This window comes from Salvelinus sp. IW2-2015, linkage group LG4p (assembly GCF_002910315.2).
Source record: "Salvelinus sp. IW2-2015 linkage group LG4p, ASM291031v2, whole genome shotgun sequence".
Taxonomy (NCBI): domain Eukaryota; kingdom Metazoa; phylum Chordata; class Actinopteri; order Salmoniformes; family Salmonidae; genus Salvelinus; species Salvelinus sp. IW2-2015.
In genome coordinates, this window is record NC_036841.1 from 8,506,880 (window position 1) to 8,525,121 (window position 18,242).

At 47.7% G+C, this 18,242-nt stretch overlaps 1 protein-coding gene across 2 annotated transcripts in view; it reads left to right on the plus strand.

The window, feature by feature from the left end:
• The window catches only part of sorl1 (sortilin-related receptor, L(DLR class) A repeats containing), a 63,890-nt gene extending 46,633 nt beyond the window's left edge, over window positions 1-17,257 (plus strand). Inside the window, exons 19-48 of one of the 2 annotated variants that reach the window (XM_023981625.2) lie at window positions 11-102; window positions 354-600; window positions 1,139-1,277; window positions 1,518-1,691; window positions 2,546-2,659; window positions 2,973-3,095; window positions 3,286-3,405; window positions 3,517-3,642; window positions 3,809-3,919; window positions 4,203-4,334; window positions 4,567-4,698; window positions 4,821-4,955; window positions 6,067-6,216; window positions 6,518-6,691; window positions 7,052-7,180; window positions 7,587-7,713; window positions 8,427-8,596; window positions 9,363-9,475; window positions 9,777-9,878; window positions 10,010-10,076; window positions 10,426-10,508; window positions 10,600-10,690; window positions 10,844-11,034; window positions 11,536-11,655; window positions 11,904-12,068; window positions 13,118-13,292; window positions 13,672-13,778; window positions 13,909-14,101; window positions 14,402-14,614; window positions 15,118-17,257. In XM_023981625.2, coding sequence (XP_023837393.1) covers window positions 11-102; window positions 354-600; window positions 1,139-1,277; window positions 1,518-1,691; window positions 2,546-2,659; window positions 2,973-3,095; window positions 3,286-3,405; window positions 3,517-3,642; window positions 3,809-3,919; window positions 4,203-4,334; window positions 4,567-4,698; window positions 4,821-4,955; window positions 6,067-6,216; window positions 6,518-6,691; window positions 7,052-7,180; window positions 7,587-7,713; window positions 8,427-8,596; window positions 9,363-9,475; window positions 9,777-9,878; window positions 10,010-10,076; window positions 10,426-10,508; window positions 10,600-10,690; window positions 10,844-11,034; window positions 11,536-11,655; window positions 11,904-12,068; window positions 13,118-13,292; window positions 13,672-13,778; window positions 13,909-14,101; window positions 14,402-14,614; window positions 15,118-15,185 — 4,083 coding nt within the window. In that variant the 3' untranslated portion in view covers window positions 15,186-17,257. The remainder of the gene's footprint in view (window positions 1-10; window positions 103-353; window positions 601-1,138; window positions 1,278-1,517; window positions 1,692-2,545; window positions 2,660-2,972; window positions 3,096-3,285; window positions 3,406-3,516; window positions 3,643-3,808; window positions 3,920-4,202; window positions 4,335-4,566; window positions 4,699-4,820; window positions 4,956-6,066; window positions 6,217-6,517; window positions 6,692-7,051; window positions 7,181-7,586; window positions 7,714-8,426; window positions 8,597-9,362; window positions 9,476-9,776; window positions 9,879-10,009; window positions 10,077-10,425; window positions 10,509-10,599; window positions 10,691-10,843; window positions 11,035-11,535; window positions 11,656-11,903; window positions 12,069-13,117; window positions 13,293-13,671; window positions 13,779-13,908; window positions 14,102-14,401; window positions 14,615-15,117) is intronic. The other variant, XM_023981634.2, reaches the window with a different exon arrangement.
• The last annotated feature ends 985 nt before the right edge of the window (window positions 17,258-18,242 follow it).

An 18,242-nucleotide genomic window follows, 5' to 3' on the forward strand; every position in this document is an offset into this window, starting at 1 on the left:
GTTTGTGTAGGTGTCTAACCCTGATGGGGACCTACGTCACACTCTGCTCAACTCCTCAGTGCTGGAGCATCCCAGAGCTCTGGTCCTCATGCCAGGAGAGAGGTAACAGTCTAATAACTTTGAATAACTACCATACATTTTTCAATCAAATACATTTAGAAAGCCTTTTTTACACAAATAAATTCTCCCTCATGACCGACTGGTAAAGGAGCAATCTGTGATTGCTACATACATTTTGGACTTTACCGCTTTCTTTTTGTTTGAACTGCAGATTGCCCCTTTAACGTAAATAACATCAATGCTAATATCTGTCTGATATACTTCCTTAATCTGTGATGCGTCTCTCCTACCAGCCTGATGTTCTGGACGGATTGGGGCGACCGTGCGGCCGGCGTGTACCGAGGCTACATGGACGGCTCCAACGTGTCATGCATCGTGTCCGAGGGCGTCCGCTGGCCCAACGGCATCACGGCTGACGACCAATGGCTGTACTGGACCGAGGCCTACGGCGATCGCATCGAGCGGGCCGACTTCGCCGGCGRTCAGCGCAGCGTGGTCATGGAGGGCCTGCCTCACCCCTATGCCATTGCTGTTTTCAAGGTACTTTAGAACGGCCGATGTGTGCTTATGGACTTTTCAGGCCCACTGTGATATTTATAGCCGTTTTTGATTATTTAAGTGAATGTAAACCCGTTGATTCTTGAAGAATATCCCTTATAAATGCCTTTACAAGCTTAGTTAATTTGTCTTAATGTCTTTCGATGTAGACTGCAGTAGGACATCATCGTACACAGCATGTCAACCTCACTCTTGCAGATGTCAACAACAACAGATTTACAATCTGCCCAGGACTGTCACTATTGACTTTTTCCAAATGTGCCCCCTCCCTTGAGGCATGTCCACATTGTAATTAGCCAATAGAGGCAGTCTTGGCAAATAAGAATGTTATTGATGTCTGGAAGCAAAACGTCGGCAAACTGTGTATGATGATGTCTTATCGCAGAATTCTACCCTTTTAGGTTATTGAGTGTGCAACACTGGGGATAACTCTGGCACATGCTGTAGAAAGATATACAGGTTTGTTTTCATAGTCTCACAGTTACTTGGCAAATCCTCATTGGCCTGTGTGTGTTTTCAGAATGACCTGTACTGGGATGACTGGTCAAGGAGGGGCATCTTCAAGGCTCCCAAAGCAGGTTCCCAGGACAACGAACTCATAGTGGGTAGACTGACCGGGGTCATGGACCTCAAAATCTTCTACAAGGGCAAGACCAGAGGTGAGAGACAAGCGGCGAAACCATATTTAASAATCAATGTCCATTGTAAGTAAACCCTCAAACAACTTCAATTGTCAGCATTAAATAGATATTATCAGAATGCTACTCTGGAAGGGACAATACTGGAAGCTTTGTTTGGACAGCCACACTTCTTCAGCAGAGTTAGATGAATGGCATGATTGGATYTACGTGTACCTGTCTGCTCATGACAAACCTGTGTGTGTGTCTCCACTCTTCCAGGCCATAATGCCTGTGCAGACCAACCCTGTAGCCTACTGTGTCTGCCCCAGCCCGGGCACCGCCACACCTGTGTATGCCCCGACGGCGCGCCAACCACCACCCTAGCCAGCGGGGAGCTCCAGTGCCAGTGTCCCACCGGCTACCAGCTCCACAATAACACCTGCGTCAAGACAGGTGAGGCATGGCACACACACACACACACACTAACATACGTGCGCTCCGGCTCTCTGACAGACAAACAAGCACACACACACACACAATGGTCTCTGTGACAAAATACTACTGATCAAATCACATTTTATTTGTCACATGCGCTGAAAACAACAGGTGTAGGTAGACCTTACCGTGAAATGCTTCCTTACGAGCACTTAACTAATTCATGCCATGCGATTAACCAGCAATACCGTTTGAAAARAGTAGGTAAGAAAAATGTTGTTACTAAAGGAAAAATAGTAACCCAATGAAATAACAATAACGAGGCTGTATACAAAGGGTACCAAGTCAATGTGCAGAGGTACGGGTTAGTCGAGGTAATTGAGGTAATATGTGCATTTATAAAGAGGTAAAATGACTATACATAGATAATTAACAAATGCATGATAAAGTATTGAGGTTCTCGACATAGTCCTTCAGACGACCCTATCACAGTACTACAGATCCACAATGGTGCAGGCTTTTGTTCCCACCTAGCACTAACACCTGTGTCACCTAATTCAACTTATCGCCAAGCGATGAGTTGAATCAGGCGTGTTAGTACTGGGCTGGACCAAAAGCCTGCAGAGCCTGCGGCGGGCCCGTCGCCAGGAATCGGGATTGAAGATCCGTGCCTCAGTGAATGCAGAGAACCACTGCCCTCCTCTCCCTCTTCCTGACTGGCCGTGTGACTGGTGGTTGTTCTGCAAGGACCACTTTGGAAAGAAGTGTTTTTGTTGACACTTTTATATGCTGTCCTTTAGGATTCAGATACACTTCTTGACGATGTGCGTTGTATTTGCAATCCAAAATGGAATGAAATTCCCCTCCCCCAGAACACACGTGCCTGCCCAACCAGTACCGCTGCGCCAACGGCAAGTGCATCAGCAGCATCTGGAAGTGCGACAGCGACAACGACTGTGGCGACATGAGCGACGAGCAGGAGTGCCGTGAGTGGAGCCRAAATGGCACCCTATTCCCTATATAGTGCACTACTTTGGGTCAGGCCCTTTCAGACACGCAGCTAGACAATGGACAACTCACTCAGATGATTCTGTTTATTATTATTGTTGTAAAAATGATTGGGTGTTGAATCCTTGTTTGTGAAGTACAAAGTAAATGAAATGGATCCAACAGATAATGTTCAATAGAGCCGGACTAGAGTTTGTTGCTGTCACAATACACTCTGCTTTGAGTCTCTGCTGCTGTTCTTTCTCTGTCCTTCTGGGCTCTATGTCAACACCCCTGTCTGTCCCCCTCCAGCCACCACCTCCTGTGACCCGTCCATCCAGTATCGCTGTGTGGCGTCCGGCTCCTGCATCCCGCTGGCCTTCAAGTGTGACCACGAGGACGACTGTGGGGACAACAGTGACGAGGAACACTGTGGTACGAGGACGAGAGAGTGTGTGTGTGTGTATGTTTTGTATCCATCCATTCAGTCGTGTGTGTGTGTGTGCATTCACTTCCAAGCATGTTTTTTTACTGACAACGTGTGCTCTAGCCTGTATGACTTCTGAGATTGTATATAGCCTACGTGATGCTTCCTCTGATTACTGACTGTGTGTGTGTATCCCAGAGAGTCACCAGTGTGGATCAGGGGAGTTCTCGTGTGCGCGTGGCGTGTGTATCCGTGACGCCTGGCGATGTGACGGAGACAATGACTGCAGGGACTGGTCAGACGAGGCCAACTGTACAGGTGCGATCAGGAACATGTTAAAAAAAAATGCTGTGGAACGTTGCACAAGTCTCTCTCTTAGTCTCTCCATCACTCTTACTCTCTCTCTCCCTCCCTCCCTCCCGGTCTCAGTGGGTCACCACACCTGTGAGGCCAGTAGTTTCCAGTGTCTTACGGGCCACTGTATCCCTAAGCGCTGGGTGTGTGACGGTGATGACGACTGTCAGGACAGCTCTGACGAGGAGCAAGCACATTGCGGTGAGGGGACACACACACACAATGTTATGTCATTGTTATGACAATGCTATGACAGTGTTAGGTAGCCTTTATGAAGGACAGTTCAAGCAAAGTGTTACCCAGATTTCTATGCCCAGCCTTTGATAGGATGATTTGGCACTAACAGATGCTGTGTTGTTGTTGACAGTGGGGGATCGCTGTAATGGCTTCCTGTGTTCCAACGGCACCTGTCTGCCTGCCAGCGCCCACTGCAACGGAGTACAGGACTGCCCAGGGGGCGCCGACGAGCAACACTGTGGTGAGTGACCAACTGAAAGACGAACTAGAACCCCTGCAAACTATAGAAGTAGAATCTCCGGAAAATAGAATCTATTTCTATGCTGCAGACATTGTGTATGCGTACCATTATTGTTGTTTTTCGCCTGCTACCCCAGATGCACTTTGGTCTTTCGAAAAACGGAAACATTTGAGGGCTATTGTCGTAGAAAAGAGTTCAAATGAAACGTTTGTTGAGAATATCTCAGATGTGTATCCCATTGTAATATAGTAGTACTGTGTCTGTGTGTGTCCCCTCCTTGCAGATCCCCTGTGTACGCGCTACATGGATTTTGTGTGTCAGAACCGAGCCCAGTGCCTGTTCCAGTCTCTGGTGTGTGACGGCATCAAACACTGCGAGGACGGATCCGATGAGGACGTGGCCTACGCCGGCTGCTGTGAGTCCTACTCCACTAACCCCACCTTCACAGAAAACACTACAACTTTGCTGATATCTACAGTCACTATATACATATATATTTTCCTGTGCATGTGACCGAACCTGGGTCATGTTCAAAAGGAAAAATCCAGAGGGAAACATTTAAAAACGTGCAACGGAAAAGGAACAAGCATTCCTTATTTGGTTTCACTGTCGGTCCTACTAAGGCATTGAAATATCTCTCCYTCTAGCCACTCACCCTGAGTTTGAGAAGACGTGTGACCCCTACAACTTCCAGTGTGCCAACGGGTTGTGTGTGAGCCTGGGGTGGAAGTGTGACGGCATGAACGACTGCGGGGACTACTCTGACGAAGCCAACTGTGGTGAGTACACACATTGTGTGTGTTTGCGTGTCACATGCATCAGTTGTGTTCACTGCAGCGCTTTATAAATGAAGTGTTTGTATCTAGAAATGAGATTATTCCTGAGTGTGTGTATGTTCCAGGCTCCCCCACTGAGGGGCCAGGCTGCACACGGGACTTCCAATACGAGTGTCGTAATGGGCGCTGTGTGCCCTCCTGGTGGAAGTGTGACGGAGAGAATGACTGTGGAGACTGGTCTGACGAGGCTCAGTGCTCTGGTACACCCTCTCTCTGTCTCTCTGTCTCTCTGTGACTGTCTCGCTCGCACTGTGTCCGTCTGTCTCGCTCGCACTGTGTCCGTCTGTCTCGCTCGCACTGTGTCCGTCTGTCTCGCTCGCTCTGCTGTTTCCGTCTGTCTCGCTCGCTCTGTGTCCGTCTGTCTCGCTCGCTCTGTGGTCTCGGTCTGTCTCGCTCGCTCTGTGTCCGTCTGTCTCGCTCGCTCTGCTGTCCGTCTGTCTCGCTCGCTCTGCGTGTCTCTCGCTCTGCTCTCTGTCGTCTTCTCGCTCGCTCTGCCTCTCTCGCTCGCTCTGCTCCCTCTAGCTCGCTCTGCCTCTCTCGCTCCTCTGTGTCTGCCTCTCTCGCTCCTCTTGTCTGCCTCTCTCGCTCCTCTGTGTTCTGCTCTCTCTTCCTCTGTCTCGCTCTGCTCTGCGTCTCTCGCTCGCTCTGCCTCTCTGCGCTCGCTCTGCCTCTCTCTGCCTCTCTCGCTCTCTCTCTCGCTCGCTCGCCTCTCTCGCTCGCTCTGCCTCTCTCGCTCGCCTCTGCCTCTCTCTGCCTCCTCTCGCTCTTCTCTGCCTCTCTCGCTCGCTCTGCCTCTCGCTCGCTCTCTGCCTCTCTCGCTCGCTCTGCCTCTCTCCGCTCGCTTTGCCTCTTCTCTCGCTCGCTTTGCCTCTCTCGCTCGCTTTGCCTCTCTCGCTCGCTTTGCCTCTCGTCGCTCGCTTTGCCTCTCTCGCTCGCTTTGCCTCTTCTCGCTCCTGGCCTCTCTCGCTCGCTTTTGCCTCTCCTCGCTTCTGCCTCTCTCGCTCGCTCTGCCTCTCTCGCTCGCTCTGTGTCTGCCTCGCTCCGCTCTCTCTTGTCTCTGCTCTCTCCTCTTCTTTCTGTCTTCTGCCTCTCGCTCTCTCTGTCTCTCTCGCTCTCTCTGTCTCTGCCTTCTCGCTCTCTGTCTCTGCCTCTCGCTCTCTGTCTCTGCCTCTTGCTCTCTCTCTCTGACTCTCTCTCTGACTCTCTCTCATTTTCTTCCACTCTTACTCTGTCACTCCTGCCAGATCTCCTATTGACCAAACCATTTGAAGTGCTATGTGTATCTAAACCTCTTCCTCTCTGTTTTCTTAGGAGTCACGCCCCACACCCCTGCCCCAGGCCCGKCGTCCTGCGCCCCTAACYGCTTCCACTGTGGCTCGGGAGCCTGTATAGTCAACTCCTGGGTGTGTGACGGCTATGCTGACTGTCCCGATGGCAGTGATGAACTGGGCTGTCCCACAGGTGAACCACCATCTCCATCTACACCAAAGGGCTTGCCACCTTGGCTACACAGCTCAGGACTAGTTATATAGCTGTATGTAGGTAGGGCCAGGTGGTTATTCCTGACCATGTGACTTGGCCAGAAAACATGTTGGAGCTACTTGTCTCCTTTCATTCGTCTGCAGCGATTGGAAAAGACTCATGGTGGGATCTCAGCATTAGGCAGGGTAAGGTAAGACAGAGGAGCGCTGTTTTGCTCGCTCGGACGCTCTCTTCTGTGAGATCGTTTCAGACGTGTGGTTATGTTCTGTTTCCATGGCAGCAGCCAACGGCACGGCGACACAGGCTCCGTGGCTCACCCAAGCCCCTCCCYTGCCCCCTGGCCGCTGCAGCAGGGGCCAGTTCCTCTGCCAGAAGCCCCCCACCTGCATCCCTGATTGGCAGCGCTGCGACGGCCACCAACATTGCCTGGACGGTTCGGACGAAGCCCACTGTCGTAAGTGTTACACACAGAGTGTGGAGGACCTATGCTCCTCATGGGGCCACGGGTCTAATTCAGCCAGTCAGTCAGTACACAGACTTGAGGGGAGACTTTCAAACTGGCCAAAAAGGTGCGTCTGATACACATAGCCAACCCAGTAACGGTGTTCATTCATAAAATGCACAAAACACAGTTCCATCTTGAGTCAGTACCACAAAAAATAAACAAGACTAAGACACTGGAGCGTTGACGTTTCACTCTGCGTGCCGAGTAAACCTTGAAAGGGGATATGGTTCTCACACTTGTCTCTCTTCTCCTTTTCTCTCTTTCCCTTCCTCCCTCTGTCTTCTTTCTCTCGTTCTCTTTGTCTGGTAGCCACGCGAGGGCCTCTGACGTGTGTGAACGGCACGCGCTGCGCTGACGGGGAGGCCTGCGTGCTGGACGGTGAGAAATGTGACGGCTTCATGGACTGCTCCGACCACAGTGACGAGGACAACTGCACCAGTGAGTCTTCAGTAGCCAGGCTTCTTCCGCRCTTAAAGGGAGACTAGGGAATGTACAATCATCACACGCTGCGGGCAACTTCCTGCTTTACAGACGTCAACAACAACAGAACTAAAATCTGCCCAAGAAAGACTGCCCCTATTGGCTCTTGAAACAGACCYACACCGAGCTAATAGAGGCAGTCCTGGCCAATTCTAATGTTGTTGTTTATTTCTGTATTCAGGAAGTGGTCCTGCTGTGTATTACGATGTCATATTGCTGAGTCTACTTTTAATGAAAATCATGTCACAGCCCCAATCAATTTACATAAGCAGAGTCTTCAGTCATCCAGGCGAGGGTGATGGCGTAGTATCTCTCCTCTCTCACGTTTGTACTGGGGGTGGGTTTCTGACCTGTCTGTCTGTAGCCGACTCTCTGGTCTACAAGATCCAGAACCTGCAGTGGACGGCAGACTTCTCTGGCGCCATCACCCTCACCTGGTCCAGACCCAAGAACCTGCCCCTGACCTCTTGCTACTTCCTCATCTACTTCAGGTCAGTCTGTGTGTTCTGTCTGTCTGTGTGAGAGTGTCCATGTGTTGTGAGTGAGTGAGTGTGTGTGTGTGTGTGTGTGTGTCTCCAGGGCCAGCTCTAGCCTTTTGGGGGCCCTAAGCAAGATTTGGTTTCCCCCCCACCTTGCGGCAAACATTTTTAGTGGCCCCTCTCTTGACAGCGTAGAGAAGAATTTAAGTTTGTGGTTAATTTCCTGCAATTCTACACATTTTGCCATGGGGCATATAAACATTTTGCAGTTTTAAAGCAAGTTTTCTGTAATTGTATAAATTGTATAACAATTTTATAACACATTGCAATTCTAGTCATTTTTCCATGGGTTGGAGATGTAGTTTTAAAGCTAAATTCCTGCAATATTTCACATTTCACCATGACTTATGCCATATTAATATGATGTCTGCGTGAGGATGTCTAACAAAATAAATGGGGGGCCCCCTGGATGTCAGGGCCCTGGTCACATGTCCTGCGTGCCCGCTCAATATTCAGCCATGATTACTACAAGTTTAGATAGCTAGCTAACTACCAATCTAAAAATTGTCAGCTGACATGGCTAATTGAGTGACTGTCAGTGACTGACATAATGAGAGAAACTGCCGAATGATGCACAACCAATTAAAATTACACCTGGTGTATTCTACTATTCTGACTGTGTGTGTCTGACTGTGTTTGTATATCTGTCTGTCTCTGTGTGCTAGGCTGGTGGGCACCCAGCAGTGGACCTCCATGGACACACACAGCAACAAGAGCAGCTACACACTGTCGGTACTGAAGCCAGACACCACATACCAGGTGAAGGTTCTGACGCAGTGTCTCAGCAAGCAGCACAAGACCAACGATGTGTTGACCCTGAGAACGCCCGAGGGATGTGAGTGATGTCCCGTGTGTAGACTACACGACTTTCAAAATCCTGAGATCGCTGAGCCTCTCATTAAACCACCGTCTCTCCTGTAGTGGTTTGTCTTTCCAACGTAGTGGTGCGCACGCTGGACGATGTGACACCGACGGGGGGTCGCACACTACAAGATTCTCGATACCACGCTGTCTCGCGAAAACAATGATGTGATTAGATTAACGTAGCTGTGGCTAGTCAGACTTGCCGTACAGAGTTGAAATACCTACTCAATAMATTTTTGAGTTGAACGACATTGCTTGTGGCGAGCTCTCATTGGCTATTGCTGATCAATGTTCTTAAAATGTAGGGGGAGAGGGTAGAGGGGAAGGGGAGAGATGAGGGGGAGTGAAAGGTAGAGGGAGCAAGACACCCGATCATTTCACGGTGTCCATTCACAGCAGAGGATTTGTCTAAGGTTTGATTTCACACGTTGTCCATGTAATTATTGTGGTTGTTTTGCTCACCCTAGTTGAATGCACTACTTGTAAGTTGCTCTGCTAACTGACAGGCAAAATGAGTAACAGAAGGAATAATGCAGGTAGGTTTTTCTGGACCCAGATTAAGCCTACCCCCGGACTGATGCTCAATGGAGAATCTCTATTGAAAGAGTCTTGGAAATACCCCTTTAGTGTTTATATCACTGTTATGTGATATACTTTTGAAGTTTGTGGCCTGCCTGCAACAGTGTTTACGAATATTATCGTGGATTGACAGTACTCTTATGTAATGTTTGTTGCAGTGCCCGACCCCCCCAGAAACCTGCAGCTGTCATGTGACAACGGAGAGGACGGCACGGTGGAGGCCTCGTGGAGCACTCCGGACAAAGCCCACGGCCTGATCCGGGAGTACGTTGTGAGTTAGCCTGCCCAGACAATGTCGTTTCCTCTGGTAAACCTATTAACCGTTAGTGTCATGTCCTGAGCAGTAGGGCTATAAGAAGAGATAGAAACATACGCACAACCGTTGGCTTTGAGTGGGTGCTGGAATCAAAGTAAATGTTCACCAGAAAAATATGAAAGACTCCACACATTCCAATGTGGGTTTATTATTAACATGAAAAAAACAATTTCAACCCTGTTTTTCCTGTTTTGTTTCTCTGACTGTGTGTGTGTTGTGTGTGTGTGTGTGTGTGTGTGTTGTGTGTGTGTGACAGGTGGAGTACAGTGAAAAAGGTGTGGAGTGGTTCTCTCAGCGAAGCACCGGCAACAGCGTGGAGGTCAAAAACCTACAGCCCAGCACTCTGTACAAGTTTAGAGTAAGAGACCTGTCTTTCAGAGCAGCTTCATAGTGACATTTGGGTTCTTAGCATTAGAACAAGGTAACATGAGCTCTTAGAATTGTTGAGTTCTGAGCCTGTCTGATGAGTTCTAAACCTGTGTGTTTCAGGTGGCAGCAGTGACGGGTCGAGGTATGGGGAACTGGACTGAGGTTAAATCCATCATCCCCAAGAAAGGTATGACAGAATCTCTCACGATCATTGCCCTGACAATTTATAATATGGCATGATGATAATTTGATAAATTTGACAAATTCACTAATCCAGGGTTTCTTAAACTATGTGAGAGGTGGGTCGCAAGTTATAAGAATGTATCTGTAATCACACGCTATTTCTTTTTAGTTTGGGTCACCGGATGATGGCACATTTCTTATTTCGGTTTCGACCTGTAATCCTTCAGTGCACTTCCTCCACTGGTTGCRTTGTGGAGATTTACAGTGTTCTATCGCCCTCTGCTGGCCACCACTATGTAGGTGTCTAATTTATTGGAGCTGGTGCTTATTGTCTGTCTCTCCCTCCCTCTCAGCTCTACCACCTCCCTCAGTTATCACCGACAGCATCACAGAAGACTCGATGAGCCTGTCTTTCAGCTTTAACTCCCAATATGAGGTCAGTTGGTGGCGTCTCTGAGTGACTTYGTGCTTGTCTATGTATTCTAACTTGCCCTATAATTCTACCGTTGTTCCGTGGGTGTGTGCAGGTGAGGCAGTATGTGGTGGTGCTGTCCTGGGTGTTTGATGCTCACGTGAAGGAGAGCAGGAACTACACCGTGCGAGGCAGCATACTGAAAGGTAGGCCCCTGTCTGCCACTAGTGTCCACACATTTTCTGACAACAAAACAAGTGTTTTTTAAACATAACTTCGTTTTATGCGTCACAAACACACACTTAAGTGTTTTCAATATCCTAATCCAACTCTGTCTGTATTTACCTGTACACTTCCAGCTGCCAACCTGACCGCGGGTACCATCTACGAGGTGGCTGTGTGGGCCCAGACCGGTGTAGGAGACAGCCCCACAGCCCTGTCCCGCCAGCAGACCACAGGCACTCAGCCGGAGCCTCCCCTCCTCAAGGCCCGRGCCCTCAACCAGAGCTCTGTGGACTGCAGCTGGACTGTAACCGGATCCCCTGCACAGGTAACACGGGCACAGCATGACAGCTACTGTATTACAGACATGGGTCATGTTCATTTGGTCACGCAACGGAAAACATCATACAACGTTTTTTGACCGAAAACGATAATGTGCGCTTCTTCTTGGACAAGTTCKGGTAGTCCCTACTCTAGTCTGTTTTCTTCTATTTGGTGCCTAATGAATGGGTTTAAGTAGTATCTGTAGTATAATTTCAAATGCTTCAAGCATTTGGTCTCGAGTGCCTGATGGGCGGGGTTTGCACTATTTCATTGTTCCATTACACCAGGCAAGAGCAATAAAGCGAGTCCCCACAAACWAAATATAATATGGAATTACATAAATGAGTCATAACTGATTGGATGTATAAMGYGCTTTTCTAGATGCTCAAAGYTCTTTACATGGTAAGGGGGGAACTCGCCTCATCCACCGCTACTGTGAAGCACCCTGCTGGAGTATTCTGGCTCCCTGTGCAGCCAGTGATGTACTGTGTGGTTGTCTGTACAGGTGTATGGCATCTTCTTTGCCACCTCCTTCTTGGACCTGTACCGCAGCCCTCACAGTGTGAACACCAGCGCTAGTAGCCAGACCGTCACTGTGGACAGTGATGAGCAGTACCTGTTCCTCGTGAGTTCACCCCCTATTCCTCTTAACCCTGATTCCTCTCTCAATGCCTCAGATACAGAATCAGAAAACTTTATTGACGTGCAACACGATTTTTCGTTGTCGCCACTGATTCCATTTTGGTCCTAACTGTACTGAACTGTAAAATGATCGACTGCAGAAAATCCGCTCACAGTTAACCTATGTGTACATTTTGGTTTCTGAAGAACAATATCTCAATGTGTGTGTGCTTGTTCACGTGTGTGTGACAGGTGCGGGCCATCTCTCCCTACCTGGGCCCTCCCTCGGAGTATGCGGTGGTTAAGATGATTCCCAACGAGCGGCTTCCTCCTCGTAACCTGCACAAGGTGCGAGTTGAGAAAACCCAGGCTACGTTGAAGTGGCAGCCTCCCTACGACTCCCCCAGTGCTCCTCTGGTACGGCCAACCTCAAGCGTCAGCTCTTTCAGATACAGTTAATGTGATGGGTAACTTTTTTTTAAATAAGTTGAAGCTTAAACTTCAAAACAGACCCAAAGTCTGGATTGCAGTGTCTCCTTGTCCATTGACTTTTTTCAGTRTAAGGAAACATTATTGTTTGAAACATGACTGGGAATACAGATATRCATCTGTTGGTCACAGGCCCTCACATTGGGCCTCAGGATCTGGTCACGTATTTTTTGTGCATTCAAATTGCCATCGATAAAATGCAGTTGTGTTCGTTGTCCGTAGCTTATGTCTACCCATACCATAACCCCACTGCCACCATGGGGCACTCTGTTCACAATGTTGACATCAGCAAACTGCTCGCCCACACGATACCATAAATGTGGTCTGCGGATGTGAGGCCGGTTGGACGTACTGCCAAATTCTCCTAAAGAACGTTGGAGGTGGCTTATGGTAGAGAAATTAGCATTCAATTCTCTGGCAACAGCTCTGGTGGACATTCCTGACGTCAGGATACCAATTACACGCTCCCTCAACTTGAGTCATCAGTGGCATTGTGTTGTGTGACAAAAGTGCACATTTWAGAGTGGCCTTTTATTGTTCCCAGCACAAGGTGCACCTGTGTAAAGATCATGCTGTTTAATCAGCTTCTTAATATGCCACACCTGTCAGGTGGATGGATTATCTTGACAAAGGAGAAATGCTCACTAACAGGGATGTAAACAAATTTGTGCACAACATTTGAGAGAAATAAGGTTTTTGAGCGTATGGAAAATGTCTACCTTTTTATTTCAGCTCATGAAACATGGAACCAACACTTTACATGTTGTGTTTATATTTCTGTTCAGTRTAGTACCATGAACAGTTGTCYCTCACTACTTTTGACCAGGGCTCTGGTCAGTTGTGTGCCATTTTGGATGCCAACACGTCTGTCATTCATTGTTCTTGTGTTGTATTATATTACTGTAAACTATATTACTGTTGAGATTGTTAAATGCACTTTCAATAAAGTTTGATTTGGATGTGTCCGTCCCGTGCAGACRTACGCGGTGCACCTGAAGGACGTGGTGCGTAAGACCGAGAGCAGCTACAAGCTGACCACCCAGAACAACACGGTGGAGTACTGCCTCAAGGGCCTGGAGCCCGGCGGACACTACAGCGTCTCCGTCCGCCTGCGCAACATGAGCAAGGAGGCCAGCTACACGCTCAACACAAGTACGGCCCGGCTTATGTCCCGGAGACGGGCGCGTTCCAGGTCATCTTAATAGCAGCCGACGATCAGCTGTTTCTTTTTCCCACAATCCCCCGGGAAAGAGTTAAAACATCTCAGGGGTCATGTTGATGTAATGTTGCGATCTTCTGGCATGTGCAGCCCGACTGCAATATAGATAGACGACCTGGAACGCRCCCACAATCTGTTATATAGTGGCTGGGGGCTAGTCAAGATTTCTTGAATATTAAAGGAGTTCAAGCTAGAGCACCAACAGCTCTGGGGAGATCACATTCAAAACCTAGTGGGGATTGTTCTTACATGAACATAGTTGTATGAATGTATGTTGTTAAAGTGTTTTCCTTCTACTCTGTGTGGACATAGTGCCCCTGCCTGCTCCAGAGGCTCTGAAGATCCTGACGGAGAAAGACCATGTGTTCCTCTTCTGGAAGAGTTTGGCCGTGAAGGAGAGGAGCTTCAATGAGAGCAGGGTGAGGGACACACAGCTGTCTCCCTGTGATGGCAGATCTACCCCACTGTCTTTWATTTCCTCTGATATTCACCATCAATGTCTGTCTGTCTATGTCTGTCTGCACATCCGTGCTCGGTGTCTCTCCGCAGGGCTACGAGGTGCACGTGTACGACAGCCTGTCCAACTCCACCGTGCTCCTGGGTAACACCACGGAGAACTTCTTCCGGATCAGCAGCCTGCTGGCGGGCCACAACTACACCTTCTCCGTCCAGGCCCGCTGCCTGCTCAACGGACAGCTGTGTGGCGAGCCCGCCCTGCTGCTCTACGACCAGCTGGGACAAGGTGAGGCGGGGAGGGGACACTGGGGAGGATGGGAAGTTACTGGACAGATTTACTACGAACATCCATAAATCTTCAACGTCGGTTTCAGTAACAATGTGTGGTGACATTCATACAACAGWGGTATACGAGGCAGGATACTGATGTGATGATTGTTTTCCATGTTCATCTTACTTCATCAATCAACTTTGTGAGATAAAAGTATATCAAGAATCTCTCATAATGGCTCCTTCATGTGCTGTATATGCAATGTCAACCACGTCAGTCAGTGAAAGTCACTAACTCCCCCCCACCTCCCTGCAGGTCCCATTGACGCGGTGCGGAGCTCGGGTCAGTCAGGGGACATGGCGGTAGTGGTGGTGCCGGTGCTGTTCCTGCTGCTGCTGGGGCTGTGTGGGGTCCTGGTGGTCCTGTACCTGAGGCACCGCCGCCTGCAGAACAACTTCACCGCCTTCTCCAACAGCCACTACAACTCCCGCCTGGGCTCGGCCATCTTCTCCTCAGGGGACGAGCTGGGTAAGACTCCTTGGTTAAGTTCTATGTCGAAGTAGCCACATACGTCCGTAATTGCGGCGCTCCCTTGTTTTGTGTTGACGCTTGATGTTACCGTTGACTTTGCCTGTGTGTGATGGCTGCTAAGGAGCCTTAATGTTATCAGTCTACACTGTGTTGGACTTGAACCACGTTGTCTTTATTTGTGAACTAACACCCATCGGGTATCCCGCTCTGCGTCCATCTGATTGGCATGGCTTTTGATCAATCACTTGTAGGGCCCGGAGTTTCTCCTGATGGTGTGACCTGACCAGAAAAACTCTGGTCCCCAATTAAAGGCTGTGCTGCTAGGGACCGTAGTTTGTCCTTGTCAGGTTCCATCGTCCGGAGAAACTCCTGGCCCCACTCATTTCTCATGGGTATGACCAGGATCATAAACCACATTTTAGCATGAGCCGTTCTGAATGCAACTATCATGTCATTCTTCCCTCCTCCCTTGTTCTCTTGTTTACCCGTCCTCCTTAAAGGTGACGATGACGAAGACACCCCCATGATCAGCGGCTTCTCAGACGACGTTCCCATGGTGATTGCGTAGCAGGACCACCCCTCCTCCTCCTCCTCCTCCTCTCTATCACTCTACTATACACTCTGCCCTGCCTGTCCCAACCCGTCACCTACGCAACCGTGCCCACGTGGTACGACAAAAGGTCAGAGSTCAAGAAAGAAGKTGCGCCAACACTTTCGTCAACCAAMCCCTTCCGAGAAAACAGTCTTATACGATTCCGGATCAAAGGAAGAAAAGGTGAAACGCAACGAGAGAGATTTTTTTTAAGAAAAATACGATGCACTTTTTAGGATGCGCAATAACTTATTTTTTTATACATAATATATATATATATCGGTCAAAGGACTTTATTGGTCGGGAACTGATGCTAACTGTGAAGGATTAGGAGTCTGTCAGGCGAGTCGAGTCGTGTGTTAGTCGCTCTGGGAGAATAGACCCAACTACAAACTAACTCCATAAAGAGCAGTTCATTGCTTGAAGCCAAAATAAGTACCTAGCAACTGGAATATCCAATGCAGAAAAAAAACACACCTAAGGAAAGAAAATATACACCTAATCAATATACTGTATGTAAAAAAAAATATTGTTTAAAAGTTACCAATAAAAGCTTCTTGAAGGGAGTGAGGAAAACAAGCTCTTGACACAGCATAAATTAACAGTCTTTATGGTATTTATTCAGGATTTATGTCACTTTAAAGAGTATACTATTTGCCCATGGTACGTTGTTTACGGYGTCCATACAGAAATCGATCTGAATATGTTACTGTCTGTTCGAATGAGATCACTTTAATCTGTTGTCGATATTTGATTTGAAACTGTCCGTTGGCGTGAACACAGCATTCGGCGTCCGCGTAACCAACCAATGAGTAGCGATTAGATKAAATCRATGGCACCAGGCGGTGTCATATAGATCCATGTTCCTCCTACCACCAGCACAGGAGTTGCTGTAGTCTACTCAGCTGTAACAATAACACAGAGGAGTTGTTCACATTTATTAACTCCAAAAAGTCAGCTTGATCATTCTGTTGTGTTTCTCTACTCCCAATGCCGCATCAATAGGAAAACAGTATGATTTTAGTTGCTTTTTTCAGGACCACCACAATGTAAATATTCTTGTTATTCAAATATTATTATGCCCAATCTGCTGCTGTTAGTTTGTAGTGTTTGGAACCTTTGTCTCTGATGTTCTCAGGGAACTGGGTCTTTGTCTGGTCTGACACTGGCGTGGTACCATCATCTGAGTTTTTAGCCAACACTCAGAACCCTCACTGAGGTACTATAGTAACCCTAGAGACAGCATTTGGAGCATGACGTAATTGGACGTAATTTTGTTGTAAACTGGTTTTCTGGTTGAAAATAAGTTATAAAACCAGATGACAAGGAACTGGTCTTTGTTACAGCAAGATATATTTTTCATGACGAGAGCAAGATGTCATGGGAAAGACGTCATATTTTGGTTGTTATCTGGTCAGATAACCAGATTATTGCATTTTGTGGTTGCTGTTTAAAAAATATATAATAATAAAAAAAAATAAAAAAAATGACAGTCTAATCTACAACCTGATCATAATTTAATAATAGACATCACAATGATGTCATTGAAACCACTTTTGCTTGCTGGGATGGCAATATGATGTTTAGGTCACAGTGAAGTGGACTGTGTGTCCAGCTCTCTCTCACTGTTTAGCAAAACGCTTCAYGTCAGTTTGATGCGCCAAGAAATGTTTGTATTTTTACTCTTCCCCATCTTATTGTGTAGTCATGAACTGAAACGTGTATGTTCGTCTATGCTAAAGAGCCATTTCAATTGATGTGAGGTATGCTTTTATTCATTGACCTGTTTTGGGGTTTTGTTCATGAATGTATTTTATATCTGTGATTTTATGGCTACGAGGCAATGTGATCCCCCGCCCGCTCCCTCCCACCTCTCATGTGAAATGGATACACTCGCAGTCCTCTCACTTTGTATAGCCAAGAACTCGTTTTGATAGTGTCTGACTGTAGACTGGTTCAGGGCAGGCATCGCGCCCCCAGGCTCCAGAACCACGTTCCCATCCCACTGTGGGGGTGACGTCACAGCAGCCCCCCACCCCCCCCCCCCTCTCACTTTGTATAGCCAAGAACTCGTTTTGATAGTGTCTGACTGTAGACTGGTTCAGGGCAGGCATCGCGCCCCCAGGCTCCAGAACCACGTTCCCATCCCACTGTGGGGGTGACGTCACAGCAGCCCCCCACCCCCCCCCCATCTCACTCTCCGCCCCCGGGCACTGCAGGGCTGCTTTCAATACATTGTTTTGACATTCTTTCCATAAGGTACTTGTGATTTTATCTCCCCCTTTTCTGTTTTCCAGGCCTTAAATAGTGCTGTAAAGATACTGATGGGACTGTTTCTTTTCTGTGGACTTCGATTTGCCACATATGCCTTATGAGAACACAYTGAGTTTGTATGTATGTACTGTATTCATGATGACACGAGTACACACACACACACACTCAGTACCCTTACACAATGCTAAAGAGAATGATCTGTACTGAAGAGAGAGCAGTAGAAGTCGTTTGTTATTGTTATATACTACTACTCCTGTCTGCATTGGCTGTTTAAACAAGGCACATATCTAAAGCCACCTGATAGATTTTATCTCATGTAGTCCCAAGTTTTGACAATTGTACAAAATATAATTCTTGATTGTGTGAAGAATTAACCCTTAACCCTTAACCCTTCCCCCCCAACCCTTCCAAATGTAGACTTTTTTTTCTTTCTTTTTCTTTCTGTAAAATAGTATGCTTAAAAAAGTTTTTGCACAGAATATAATGATATTGGACACCGCCATATTTGAATATGTTGATCTTGCTTGCTTATGGGGGTCTCAAGGAAGTGAGATGTTTGAGGTACAGTGTGAAGTGTTTTAAAAACCACTTATACTGAATTAAACTTACTGGAAATGTGCCGAAGCCTCATTTTGCTCTTCTTTCACCGAGAGGATGGATGGATGGATGGATGGATGGATGGATGGATGGATGGATGGATGGATGGATGGATGGATGGATGGATGGATGGATGGATGGATGGATGGATGGACAAAAACA